This window comes from Bos indicus x Bos taurus, chromosome 21 (genome assembly GCF_003369695.1).
Source record: "Bos indicus x Bos taurus breed Angus x Brahman F1 hybrid chromosome 21, Bos_hybrid_MaternalHap_v2.0, whole genome shotgun sequence".
Lineage (NCBI taxonomy): Eukaryota > Metazoa > Chordata > Mammalia > Artiodactyla > Bovidae > Bos > Bos indicus x Bos taurus.
This window is the reverse complement of record NC_040096.1, coordinates 61,561,940-61,577,084: the sequence shown is the minus strand read 5'-3', so window position 1 is coordinate 61,577,084 and position 15,145 is coordinate 61,561,940. Positions and strand designations below refer to the sequence as shown.

At 38.5% G+C, this 15,145-nt stretch overlaps 1 protein-coding gene across 9 annotated transcripts in view; it reads right to left on the bottom strand.

Moving 5' to 3' along the window:
• Positions 1-5,390: 5,390 nt before the first annotated feature.
• Positions 5,391-15,145, bottom strand: part of VRK1 (VRK serine/threonine kinase 1) — an 80,489-nt gene continuing 70,734 nt past the window's right edge. For 8 of the 9 annotated variants that reach the window (XR_003507362.1, XM_027521073.1, XM_027521077.1 and 5 more), the window contains 2 exons: positions 10,424-10,514; positions 5,391-5,797 (listed from right to left, as the gene is read on the bottom strand). Coding sequence is in view for 8 of the 9 variants with exons in the window: in XM_027521073.1 (XP_027376874.1) it covers positions 5,766-5,797; positions 10,424-10,514 (123 nt within the window). In the remaining variant the exon portion in view is untranslated. The remainder of the gene's footprint in view (positions 5,798-10,423; positions 10,515-15,145) is intronic. The other variant, XM_027521074.1, reaches the window with a different exon arrangement.

The window sequence follows — 15,145 nt, the reverse complement described above, 5'->3', positions numbered from 1 at the left end:
TGTGATTCTGCAGGCTGCGGTTCCTCTGACCTCCACACGAATAGACGGGGCCTTGGAAACCATTTTGATGTAATTTCAGCCACCTTTGCTTGCTGAACACTTTGCATGACATATCAAAGACTTATTTGGGGCCTTGTAGCACCTGGAATAGACTTCTTTTTCAAGAGCATGGTTAGGAGCTTTAAGAAAGGGCGGTGTGTGTGTGTGTGCGTGTGTGTGGGGAGCCCACTGTAACTGTGTGTGTATCTTAAGAAATGTCTAAACGATCCTATTTTAAATGATAAATTATAGGGTAAGTTATGTATTTGATCTTAAGTTTTTAAACATCTGCCAAGAATTTCTGGAAGAGAAACCTGAGAGGTGCTTTTCACCTTATGAAACCTACACAGTGTTTGTCAATTATTTCTCAGTGAAACTGGGACAAAAAACAAAACAACTTCCGTGGCTGGTAGAAGGTGATGGAGTGCTTACATATGGACCACACATCACACACTTGGCAACAAGTGCTAAACAGGTAAGGACGTGCATAGCACCCCTCCAGGTAGCCTGACTCATGGGTCAGCACCAAAATATTCTACAAGAGGTAAAAAAACATGAAGATTAAAAAAAAAAAGCTCTTTTTTTTTTTCCCAAGGGCAGTGCGGTGCGGAATCTAAAGTGCCTAGAACATGAATGTCTTCTTAAGGATCTTAAAGGCACAGGTCTCTCCCTTGAAAAGTTCAGGAAATAAACCACCTCTCTCTCGGCCAGGCAATCCAACAGAACAATATGTACTTCCAGTTGTAATCTTCCGAGATATACAGCCCTAGAACGTCACAGTGTTCAGGGTTAGCAGACCCTTCAGTTGCTTCACTATGAATTTTAAGTACATATCCAACCCGTATGAGGAAAGCTTGAGACATCTCTCACATCTGAGAATACCGAGAAGGTGCGCCATGAACTTCTGTATTATGATTTTTGTGTTAAGGTTAGAAAAAATGTAAAATGCAGCAACTTTTTAGTTATTAAACAAACTGAGGCCCAAGTGTTATAACGTGCTCATTTACATAACTGCAATCACATCTCTAAATCGTGACCACTTGCTTCTAAGACACCAGAAGCAGAAAAACCTACAGAAACATGGAAAGATTTCAGACTACTGTCCCACCTCCTCCCCGCCCCCACCCAAGGCTGGATTCAAGCCTTTAAAATTCCTTCCTGCCTCTGTACTCCAACCACAAAGATTATCTTATTTCCACTGATAACTCAGACCCCTGACAAATGGTGGACCTAACCAAGACAACAAGAGGGTTTTTCTAAAGAGGCTTTTGCAATTCACAAATAAATCTGTACTTTGCTCAATGGAGAAATTTTACAGGTAATTTCATGACAAGTCAAGACTACAGAAATTCAGGACTACTACTCATCAGCTGCAAAATGCTACTGCTATAATAAGAAAAAGCTCACCAATATATGAATAACACAGCCTTAGTACAGTGGAAACAATATTTTATTTGTAAAATAACAACCAAGTGGTATGAGTTGCCTAAACCATCTGGGCAACAATATATTACACAGAATCGCTAATACAGTGAGTGTGGCTGTATTTACCTAAAGAACCCCTTTCTAATGTTAATTCTTCAGTGTGTCTTGCATTTTTTATATCTGTAGAGCTTAATGAGTGATGGGTATATAGAATAAACTGTGGAACTTCAGAAGACACATATGCAAAACTTTAACAGTGCAACTAGTACAACTGGAAAAATTACATGAAACAGAAAAATAATACAACCAAAGGATAAGAGTTTGATTGTTGTGGCAGTGGTGAGATCATAAATGAATTTTTTTCTCATTTTGATTTCTGTTAATGTGGTTTGGGCAGTAAATAAGAATTAATAAGTAAAACGGCACTAATTAAATCAGTGTGGTGCTGGCATAAGAACAGACAAGACAGATCAATGAAATTGAACTGACAGTCAGATCCTGGTATAAGAACTTAACATGTAATAAAACAGGCAAAACAGACCAGAGTGGGAAGCGGGTGGGGAAGAGAATTTAACAAATGGTAGTGAAACTACTGGTTAGCTATTTGGAAAAAAATCCATTGTGATCCTTATCTCACGGTATACATAGCAAAATGAAAGTGAAGTCGCTCAGTCGTGTCCGACTCTGCGACCCCATGGACTGTAGCCTACCAGGCTCCTCCATCCATGGGATTTTCCAGGCAAGAATACTGGAGTGGACTGCCATTTCCTTCTCCCAGGGTATACATATACCACACTGAATTTCATATGGATTAAAAATTCTGAAGCATTAAAAAAAAGCAAGCCCTGGTAAACATTTGATATCAGGATGTGAAATATTTTAAAACAGTGGCAGAAATTATGATGAAAAAGATCAATAGATGAAAGCCACAAAAATTAAGTCTTCAAAAAAAAAAAGGGAAGAGTCAGCAACAAACACGACAAAAGATCATTACTATACAAACAGTGCAAACACACACATTCAAAAAGTAAATAGAATGATTAGTTTACAAATAAAAAATTGCTCAGGTTCACTAGCAATTAAAAAAAATTACCTTAAAGTGTAAAAATTAGTAGTAAAGTATAAAAAATTAGTATAAGGATGACAAAAACGTTAAGCTGAGCACTGATTTATTGGGTACAGTGTTAACTGGTGTCCTTTTGCAAAGCAAGTTGATAACATGCACCAATAACCTTCCATTTTCATAGTCTTTCACCCAAAAGTTCCCTTTTGAAAATCTAAGGAAATACTTGCAAACCAGCCAGACTCTGAAATGTGTGTTAGTACTTCAGGGCTTCCCTGGTGGCTCAACTGGGAAAGAATCTGCCTGCAGTGCAGGAGACCCAACTTCAGTTCCTGGGTGGGGAAGATCCCCTGGAGAAGGTAATGGCAACCCACTCCAGTATTCTTGCCAGGAGAATCCCCTGGATAGAGAAGCCTGGTGGGCTACAGTCCCTGGGGTCACAAGAGTCAGACACGACTTAGCAACTAAACCACCACCACCACCACCACAGAGACACTTGTACATGTGGACAAAGACTTCTGCCCAATTTTATCCAAGAATATTGTTTATAATATCCTAATATTGAAAACAACGTCCAATATGAGGGAAATGGTTATAACAAATTCATAAGAAAAAAGTATTATTGAAGCACAAAAACTATATTTACAAAGTATCTGTAATAACATTAAGTATTTAATGTTCACTTTACAAAGCAGAATATAAAGACATGTGAAGTATGATGTTTAAAGATAAAAATGCATAGAAAACATGTGTCAAAATATTAACAGCGGGTTGCCTGTGTGTGGTAGTAATATGGCTAGACAGTTTTCTGTATATTCTACATTTTCTACAGTGATCATGTATTACTAACGCACTATGATGATGAGAAGAAAATAGAGCACTAAAAATAGAATTTTAAAGGATAAATAAGCATACCACACACAAATACAATGAGGTGTTTATATTTCCACCAATTATTTACTGCTATGCAACTTAAGCTCTTGATATGCACATTTAAGTTAGAAATTAAAGAAGTAACTGGGGCGGGGGAGGGGGTGGGGCGGGGCTGGGGGGGAGTTGCTGCCCTGGCCTATTAGCGTTTGATTTGTCTTAAAGATCATTATTGAAGAACACCTAGGAGCTACTTTACACCAGGGCTTCGATGGTTATCTAAGATTTATCAGTTGTTTTCTAGAAAATACAGAGCACCTGTAGCTCCTATTGTCTGAAGGCAAGTGCCTGGCACAGGTGTGGGTCCTCAACAGAGCTGCAACCCTTGCTCATCACTAAGGACCGAAGAACACAGAGCGGAAGGCAGGTCACGTGGACAGGAACGTCCCACGTGGACGCTGCATGGTAAAGGGAGAAGGAAGAAAGGCAAACCCACTGGATGCAGGGACTGGAAAGCAACACAAGACTGAAAACAACAAGTATGGAATTGAAAAAGTCAAGGATCAAAAGCCTAACTCCGAATGACAAGGAGGTTATTTGACCACTTTTTAGAAAAATATATGGGGTAAGAAAATTCAGAGAGAGGTAGGGAACAGAAGAACAGCAGAACGAGGGGATGCAGCTGAGGAATCAAACTGGCTACTGCGGCTACTGGGTTTTCATTTCTGCAGCCCTGCCAATAGAGTAACATTCGAGAAAATGCCAGCACTTGTTAAAAACAATATGTGAGGAAATATTTGTTTTCTTAATATTTAACCAACAGGTTTTTGCTATGTTTTTGTGTTTTGAAAAATAAAAAGGCGAAGGCATATACACAAAAACACGCCACACACATTTTATCCTATTTTAAGCGTCAATGTGTTTGAAACAGAACTCGAGAGTCGATTTTAGGTGTTACAAATAAACTTGAGTCCATAGCACTGATGAGTACTAAAATCCAGCAATCTACAGAAAACTGGAGGAGGTTCTGCCCCAAATCTAGTTCTCTATTCTGTAAAGACACAGAGCCCAAGAACTTCAGGAGGCGTTTAAAAGATTAACCTTTAAAAGAAAGTTGCAGATCTGCTTTGCATATTTCAATATCCAACCACCACAGTGATAAACGCTTTGTGTGACAACTAAATACCCACACTGGAGAGCAAAGGGTAAAGTCTGTGTGTTGGTTCGGAGTGGCTCAAACCTGGCACAACCCTGACAATTTCCGGTATGTCTACATCCACCTGTACTATTATTTAGTGAATATTTCCTTCAAATCAACTTGCTTTTTGAAAAAACTCTAATACCTACTTTAGCCTTGTCCTAAGCAAGAGAAATTGCCAGTTTAATGCTATTTATATTCTGAATACATATTAAATAAATGCTTAAATATTTAAATAAAAGACCATCTAAAAACACTGTATAGGTTACAAGTTGTGAGGCATACCACCCTTAGAAAATCCCATCCGATTCCAATTTCTCTAATGAAGCAAATCTTGAAATTGTTTAAATTCCAAGCTTTATTCCTAATGCAACTACAGAAAGTCCTCATTTTAAAATTTCTAATCACTTACACTCTGAAGTGTTTGGTTTTCTGTACAAGTATATGCTATAAAAAATAAAAAACTTGTAAGAAAAATAATCTCCTGTAAATGAACAATAAGTCACATGTATATATTTGACAGTATTTCCTTAAAGGAAGCCAGTCTATAAAATCTTTGATCATGCCACCTTGTGATAACTGTTTTCTTATCATACAGCTTGCACACTTAACTAATTCTCATGTAATCTTTCAAATACATATTTCATTTCTCACGGATATACTTACTATTCTATGTTTTCTTCCATAATCCTTTCCCTTCTTTTTGTACCTCTCATTTCATACAGCAGGTGATTAATAAATGCTTGTGAAACTGAACAAAATCAATACAAACTAAAATCTTATGGTTACAACAAATTGTGTAATTGTATCACGCAAAAAAGGACCTTTATTTTAAGTTGTGTACTTCCTTAAAAGTAAGGCTTTTGTCAGACATTTATACTCTGGAAAACATACAACAATTAAAAAGTGCAAACACACTGTGTGGGACAGCTTAAAGGGTATATAACCTTAAAGTTGGTACATTTTATAAATTAGGCTTTGATAAATTGTATAAAGTATTTATTTAATTTAAAAAAGTCTGCTTTTCAAACACATAGGTACTTCATTGTTACCCCCACTTCCACAAGACTCACATGAAAATAAAACACTTAATACAGAAAAGGAGGAAAAGGTCAACTGGAAAGGAGGAAAGCCAAATGAAAGGAAGAAAAGAAAACCAGTTCACAATATTTACTTCTGCACTCTCTTTCTGGTTTTTGAACCTTGAAGAGAAAACAAAGAGATTTAAATCATTAATCATTACTTTACAAAAGCAAAATAACAGATACATAAGCATTTCCATATACAGTTACTAATATTCAAAATCTAACTGCGATTTTGTGGAGTAGTCAGTGGAGATGAAATTCAGACACCAATTTATAACTGTTAATACCCTGAAAATCTTAGGAAATTGTGTCATTTTTTTTAGTGTGTCAAAAGACATGCTAACAAAGTCTACCTTCTACTTGGAGGTTATATGAGAATGCATCCACTGGTAAAATATACCCCATTTACACTGGTCATGAACTATTTCTCCCCTAAATTTTTACTGTGCAATTTAAAACATTAACTTCTAATATAAATCATAGCCAACGAGGTAGGTGTTCCTTGGGGGAAAGCACTGAGTTACGCTATTATGAAAAGCCAGGAATTGTGCCTAGAAGCGTTGCTTTTTAAAGCCTGCTCCCTCTACTCTTCAGGCAGGAGAGCAGTGGGCTATTCCGAAATGCTAAGTCTTGTCCACTAGGAATTAAGTAGATCCCAACCAAGTCGCCTTCTAGAAAAGCGTCACATCTGACATTGGCCTACGTGCCTTCGGACAGCTCCTGGGCTGGGAGAAACCAGCGCTTCTTTATCTGGGGCATGCGGATCCGCCTCCCCAAGGAGACTCTGTCCCCCCACACCCCAGGCCACCTCCACCTCGAGCATAGCAGAGGCAGAAGGACGAGCCCGGCCCAATCACAGCCGCCTGTGCTGGCAAGTGGAGTGTGCCTTCCAGGCCTCGGGCTTCCTTCCGCCAGGAGAGAGCAGCGGAACCAGGGTGAGGGCAGCGAGGAGCCCGCAAGTGATCAATGAGCGCACTGAACAACAAAGAGATCAATACTTCTTTTCTGAAGTGAACAAAACATCCTTTGAATCTAGGACAAAATATCTACCACACATGTCTAATCACACACAGTTTCTAAAGGCTTTCTGATTATAGGTTTATTTAGGTACTTAATCGGAAGATCAGTGTTTTGTTTTTTTTATTTCTCCAGGTTCTAGTTTCTATTCAGGTGCCATACATTTCAATTCATGCAAACTTTAATCTTATATAAATGCCTTTTTTTCACCACCACTCATAGTGCTCAGCCTAATACTATGGTGGGCTTAAGAGTTTTTCTTCAATTTTTGTGATATGGCCTTCTTTTAAAAATACCCCATGGCAGACTTTTAGGTTTTTACTATAATAACTTTGAAATTAATTTTGCATAGAAAACTGAGACCGCTGTGATTGTCTGAAACTGGCATAACAGAATAACACAAAATCAAGGTCAAAGGGAATACATCTCCCTTTCAATAAAATCTGAATCTACTGCCACGTTACAAAGGACACTAAAGTTAACAGTTATAACTACTTTCTCATTAATGTCCTAATTTGACATTCTACTCTTAGATTAAATACCACACTGCTACTTATCCCCATTCAATCTAGATTTAAAGTTTTCCACTGCAACTAAAAATGCCATCACCACCTAGAATTTATTATATTCTAAGTATTATGCAACGTAGACACCTTGTTACAGGTATCAATTCAAAATGGCTTCTAATAATCAATTCTGACTGTTTCAAGAAAAAACCTATTTCTCCTCCAATCCCTTTAAAATATATACTCATTTTCTTAATATTTTACTATGGGTAAAAGGCCCAATCATAAGACTAATGTGTAAAATTCAATATTTGAAAACTAAAATATACAAGATTGGGATATTCTTCTATGATGCAGAAGGAAAAAAAAAAAAGTGGGAAATTTCTTTGCAGGGTGCCTTAGAAATCTCTCTTCCTTTACTAGACCATAGCTCTTTAAGGGGTAAACATGTCATGCTTTCCTCAAAGAACCCTCAGGAATAGTCCAAAATCCAAGGTACTTCAAAAATACCATCACCAAGAGTAGGCTGTTGAGTACTGTCTATTGTATGAACAGCAGGGACAAAGTACACTAGCCATAAATATCATGGCTATATTAACTAATTTTTAGTGCAATTCTGAAATATTGGCATGGTTTTGAAATGCCAGAATACATGTGGTTTTTTTATAAAGGTTTATCATTTTGTGGGGGGAAAAATTACTTGCAGCAAATTACCAAATTTCCTCAATTGGTAAAAATTATGCCTTGCATAAAAATAAAAGGATTAGAGGCCTCTCTTCTTCCTGAAAACCACCCTGTCACCCCCTCTCTTTCTTCAAGAAAACCTACACAATACACATTTTGAAAGCTTTCAGAAAGTGTTCTTACACAATAGACCCCCAGCTAGTCAAAATGAGTTTAGGTGTATCAAGAAAATTATACACATTTTTAAAATGGTCTAAATAGATATTAAAGGGAAGTTGCTCCCATTTTGCTAGGCACAGCATTCTGAAAGATCACACAGTGAGAAAAATCTCTTACCATATTGTAAACCATAAATTGTGTTTGAAAATAAAATTGTTAATGAAGAAACTGACATTTCTAAAGCAGCTGTTAGAGGTAACCATTCTTGAAACATGTTTCTGACACAAAATCTTAAAGCTCTAGAAACACAGAATTCACTGAATCGTATTATGCATTTCTTTAAAAAATTCAAATGTAATAATGTGCCTTCTCCTTCAAGTTACTTTAAATTGATGAATACAAATACATACATTTTCATGAACCCCTGGATGGTTTTTTTCTTTGCAAGAAGCAATAACATTTTACTATCTCAGGTAAAATTTCTGTCATTTATGAATATTTAGATAGCAAAATACCTTAACCAGCCTTATATTTTAATGGAGAAAAAGAATTACAATGGGAAAATAACAGCATTTAATTAAAGCAATTCAGAGTTTATATGAATAAAAGAGAATCTATTATCTTCATTTTTTAACATCAAAAAAATCTGGATTGTTAAATTAGTGATGGAGTCTATTCTCTTCTTTTGTCATTAATAAATAAAACAAAGGTACTAATATATTTTCTTACAGTAAAAAACCATCAGTATAAGGATCTTAAATTAAAATTTTAGGCATAAAAAACACTTTTCATAATTATAGTCAAACTGAAAATCAGCACCAAAACAAATATCTCAGATGCTCATTAAGCAAAGTTCAGGGAACAAACGACCCTCAGGCATGAAGGGAGGCAGGAGGCTTCCCCAGGCACAGCTGGGAACTGGCTTCGGTCTACATGGGTATCAACCTTACTATAACAACGTAGGCCCTCTCCTAAACTAAAATTGCATGTTTTAAATGTAAGGGGTTTCTTTAGGTAAAAATATTGTTCGATCATTATAAATACTCCTTAATTTGGCTCCCAGTCACCATCATAGCTGTTGCCACTAGCCTCTGGCTGAGACATACTTCCATGTATTGCTCCCCGGGACTCCTCACTTTCTAATAACAAAATGAACAAGACAGGGGAGGAGATGCAGGGGAAACAAAAACAGGAGGGAACGGAAGATGGCAGCAGAAAAGTGAGAGGCACTGTTTCAAAGCCTTTAGCTTCCAGAGTGATGTTATACACTCCCTCTTCAGATGTCCCAAGGATTCTCTTGGGTAAATTCAGATAAACCTAAGGACGAACTATCCATAATATACAATGAAGAAAATGATCGTAAAATCAGGGTGAAGGTGATTCTCTCTCAAAAGTCAATTTTTGCTTTCCACAAACATGCACCAGTGCTGCTTGTCAAAGGGAAGGAAAAATACAGCACGGGCCTGGTCTACAGGGCACTGACAGTCTGATGAAATTTTTCCCCAAAATTAGCCTTTTCTTTCAGAAATCAGAAACATTTCAGGGCCAACAAACTAATAAATAAAAGGCAGACAGAGAGGAGAGAGATTTGGGTAGGGGGTGGGGGGGGGGTTGGGGGGTGAATAATGGTACTGTAGCCAGCTCTGAATCTCTCCTCACCGAGGCAAGTAAGCCATCTCTCATGAACCCTGGAACACTCCGCCCGTTTTCTAAGCCCCACAGGTGTGCCTACACACCACAGGCTGGCCATTCACTAACCAGACCAAAGTCCAACCTCGTCTTGCCCTTTGCAGGTGCTGCCTTGCTAAGGTCACTTCTGGAAGCCACGCTTGAAGTGTTCTCAGAACCAGTGTAGGAGTCACTGAAGAAATGACTTTATACTTTGCTTCCTGTTTCAAGAGCTTGGAAAAGTGATGATTTGAGGCTTTAATTCCGTGCAGCCCAACTTGGTGACAGAAGAGTTGGCAGACCCTGTGGGAGGCCATGTACTAACCACCTGACCTGACATGCTCCTTCAAGCCCAGAGTTCTGTAGCTAAGTGTGGGAAGCTGGCCAGAGAGCAGCCAGAGAAGTGTGTTCTGGTCTGCACATCTAACCCTTTCACAACATTCTGTCATGTAAATGCTCTGTGTCTTGGGCTCCATATCTGCAAAAAGAGACCAACTCCTGGTCCCAACTTCAGATTCCTGGAAACATGTTGAGAGTATGTAACACAATGCGTGAACAAGAACAACGTGATGGATGGTGTCTAAGACATTCTCTTACTTTTTTAATTACACAATGAGCATGTTACGACCCAAACAGTTAACCCTTAATTCACTGGGAAGAAATGAAATTTGCGTTTATTATATAAGAACCAATAGACCATTCAACTTACGGGTTTGTGTGGCCTCTTCTGTCTGTTTATCCGAGCATTCCATGTCTTCAACACTAGATTCTACGCTTTCCTCAGCTTCTTTCTTTCTCTTCTTACATATAAAAATTAAAAGAAAGAAAAAGAAATGTGGCATGATGGTTGAGTAAATATACAAGCTTACCAGATATTAGCACGAATCTATCTATACAGGATTGAGTGTGCCAAAACATACAGAATACACACAGCTTCAAGGTTGGGAGTCACCTAAGGAAGGGGTCAGGGATGAGAGAAAATCCGGTTAAGAGAAACTTTATCTATATAGTTAGCCTAGCAGTGGGTACATTTGCTATATCCACCTTTTTATGCTTCATATAATTTATCATTGAAAGTCATGTTTTAGCACCCGGACTGACTATACAGAAACCCTTTTTGGAAGCAAAGTGTTTTACAAATTTAACACCACGGCTTGCTCAAGCCAGTGATACTTTTGCCATTTACACAACGTGGGAGGAGTGGTGGTAAATCCATTTAATAGGAAAATATATACCTGGCCCATGCATTGAGTCAATGGTTATACCCTAAGTTGGTTGGAAAATTGCATTCATTAATCAACAATGACAAACTTCCAATAAATGGGTTTGTTTGGTTTTTTTTTTAAGTTTAAGAAGGCCATAAACCTTACTGTAAAGGAAGAGTCTTAAAAGTATACAGTGCTCCTAAAATCTCAGAAACAGAATGGATTTTCTAATACTCTCTCAGGCCTTTCCTGTTTTCTATGTACTTTTCTAGTCAAGTGTTATTAATACTTAGGAGCTAATGCCTACATTCTATCACAACCAATTCTTTCCAAATGTTCATATAACTTATTTTTCTTACTTTCTATCACAACTATAGTTTCTAACTAGTTCAATACTGTGTAAAACATTTTAAAATTCTTTTTTTCTTGTTACTTTCTTAATTTTATTTTTTATTGAAATACAGTTAAGTTACAATATTGTGTTAGTTTCAAGTATACAGAAAGTGATTCGGTTATTTTTTTTTAATGGAGGAAAATTACAATGTTGTGGTGGTCTCTGTTGTACATCAACACGAATCAGTCATAATTATATACATTTGTTATTATTTAGTCGCTAAGTTGTGTCTGACTCTTTTGTGACTTCAGGAACTGTAGCCCACAGGCTCCTCTGCCCATGGGATTTTCCAGGCAAGAATACTGGGGTGGGTTGCCATTTCCTTCTCCAATCTCCTTCTACATATATATATGTGTGTTTATATATATATATATATATATATATATCTCCTCCCTAAACTTCGTAACATCTCTCTATGTGGGTATACCTATAGAAGGACATTAGTAATGAACCGAAAACTTTGTATTTTCCATACAGCTTTATCCCATGTAGTCTCAAATTTAAATGAGTTGAAATCCACATCAGAACTCAGAGCTTCTCTCGGCTTCCTAAAGTAAGTTTGTAGCATTTAGGAAATCATCTGATACCTCCCAAATCTCAGAGATTACAGTACATCAGAAGGTCCTTGTTTATATTTTCCTAACAATTAGTTTTAAGTTAAACTTTGTTGAAAAAATAATTTTCCCAGCTTCAGGCCATACTGTGTACAGCTATGAAAGAGTATAAGAATGCCTGCTGACAGGACATGGTTCTTTTTCCTAATGGCAAGCATGGGTTCTGTTCCATAGACAACTACAGGGAAAGCACAACTCTATTCAAATGACATCATCTTAAAATCACCAAATGGTCAGAACTGTTGTTATCTATATACCACAATTAATCCCACTGTTCCAAAACACGCTGAGGGTGGCTATGGAAAGATGAGAACGCAGACATACACACCATGGTCCTGAAGAAAATGCACTGCAAATATAAAAATAATATCCTGACTAAACCTTATGAAACTTTCAAAGGCATTCATTTAGCAGATTTGTATATGGAGGTATTGCTTCTCAAAAATAGCTGGAAGAGTGGCTGTAACTTCATGTAAGTGATGAGAGAAGGGGATAGTGCCTCACATCTTTCTTTTCCAAAGTGTTGCTTCATGATTACCATCTAAACCCTGCTGGGCTGAACAGATTGGTTCGATAATTACATACAATAACTGCAGTGGGCAGGTAACCCTCAGCTGGCACAGGGCAGCTCCCCTGTGAGAACTTCCATATGCAAACTGCACTGATGGAGCACATTAGGTGCCTCTCTCCTGCCGGTGCACAGGCCTGATTAACGCCAGCCAAGACTCCAAGGTTAGCATGTCAGCAGATTTGTGATGCATTAGGCAGGAATAAACACAGACACTTTTGTTCGTTCGGACCAAAATTAAGGAGGAATACTTCAGTACTACGTTGCTTTCCATACGGGAGAGAATGCATTTTCCAGTTTTAGGAGAGCAGATTTTTAAATGCTCATTATAAAGGGAGCTATCCAATACGTTCTACCCAAGAACCCAATGCATTCATCTTGTTTTCAGGCTTATTTAATAAGTAGGAGCTTTCTTTATCCCCATGCAGGTAAATTACAGAGGAATGAAAATCAGACAGTATTCAACCAACAAAAGAAGCACCTGTGTTTGAGCAGGCCGCACTGGGGAAAGCACTGAATCTCCGGAGCCTACGCTCCAGGCGGGCGTCTCTCGCCCGACTCTTCTGACAATGCCTACAGTAAGGATGCAAAGGACCAAAGGTCTACAGACTAAGACCAACGAACAACAACAACCACCTTCCTGTTAAAGAGTATCATTTTACAAGGCAATGAGTAAACTTCCTAACCACGTGCTGCCAGCTTCTTTCTCCTGGTACCACCAAATGCTTCACTTTGTTACCTGACAGCATCCTGGGCTTCAGACAGTGCATTATTTTGGTTATCTGTGAACAGAAAACAACTTCACAAAGTGTGCTGAGCTCTGACTTTGACATATTCCATATCAGGTCTCACAAGTCTCTTTCTTTACATTTATAAACAAAACCAAAATATTACAGGACATACAAGAGTAATTCATAAGCTTAGGATAAGGCTTTCTTTTAATTCAGCATGGCTAAAATATCTTTTAAAAATTAGGTTTACTTCAAAGGGCATGAGTGCATACATTACACATTATATTTCTGAAGTGCCTAGATATGCTAGGCTACAACTTCTCACCTCTAATTTAAAAACAGGAAGACAAATCAGCTAGATGCATTGAACTGATAACTTACTAACAGTCTAACTGAATGGAGGCCAGTTATAGACTTAAAGCTGTTTTAAGGGAAAAGAGAAGAAAAGTCTTCAGAGACAAAAACCAAGGACCAATTCTTTGCACCCCAACTCAAACATCCAAAGATAACCTCTAAATGCTTTCAGCAGCATCTAAGAGAAGCCAATTAAATTCATGGTTACAGCAAAGGAGACGCGTGCTCAAGGACTGCTGTTGGGTTTTCCCCCCTTATTACAAAAGTCATAAATGTTTATTATATGGGACTTCCCTGGTGGTACAGTGGCTAAGAATCCACCTGCCAATGCAGGGGACACAGGTTCGATCCCTGGTTGGGGAAGATCCCACATGCTGCAGAGCAACTAAGCCCCTGTGCCACAACTGCTGAGTCCGTGCTCTAGGGCCCACAGGCCACAACTGCTGAGTCCATGCTCTAGGGCCCACAGGCCACAACTGCTGAGTCCGTCTGCTGCAACCACTAAAGCCCACGTGCCTACAGCCTGTGCTCTGCAACGAGCAGCCATGACCATGAGAAGCCAGTGCATGACAACTACAGATAGCCCTGCTCGCTGCAACTGGAAAAGGTCCATGCACCGCAATGAAGGCACAGTGCAATCAAATATAAACAATTTTTTAAAAATTACTGTTCCTTCTCTTCTGTTCCCTCCCTTCCTCATAGGAAACCATATTTCAAAAAAGTATTTATTATAGAAAGTTAGAATGCACAGCTTAAAAAGTTTAAATGTTTGGTACTGCACATGCGTCAAACAAAGAACTGTACACACAAACATGACACTGCAACACACGGTTAATCTTACTGAACTTCTTTGATTAAGGCCACTGAAATCATCAGGCAAATGTCGACACTTACAAATTACTATTATATTCCTTAATAGTAGCCAGAAATAGAGTATTTGTTACTAGTGGTAACTAAAAGGAAAAAGACAGAATGTATCTTCTATGACCCTAAAGAAACCTATGTGCTACACCACAATATTTATAAAACCAGAGGATCTTAGTTAAATTTCACTATGTAGGCAGAAAAAACTGAGGCTGGGACAGAAGAAAAGCTGGGAGAACCCGTTCAGTATTTCAATCTGGTGGGGGTGAGGCCAAGAGGACTCAGAGCTCGTGGTTCTTCTCAGAACTTCCTTCCATAGGACCATACTTCCTCCCACAAGACTTTTCAGAGTGACATGGTGGTTACCAATAGCGGTGCTTTCACTGTAACAGACCCCTTCCTGGAGAGCCAGTGAGCACTTACATTCATGTGTTCCTGGCCAGCCACTGCCCACGCCCTCGTTACCTGCCCTCCCACCCTGGACCCTCCTGGGGGCAAGGGCACCTGCCACTATGCATGTTACACACGCACACGTATCTGGGGTCTGCACCTGTTGAGCAAGGAGTCCACTACTACAGTAAAAACAGAGAGCTACGAGGCAAGCCCCTCAAAAACCATGTAAATGGACGAGTGATTATAGAAATGTTTTGAGAAAAAGTAGGAAAAGATCAGACATAACGGAAAAGAGAAGAGATGAAAAG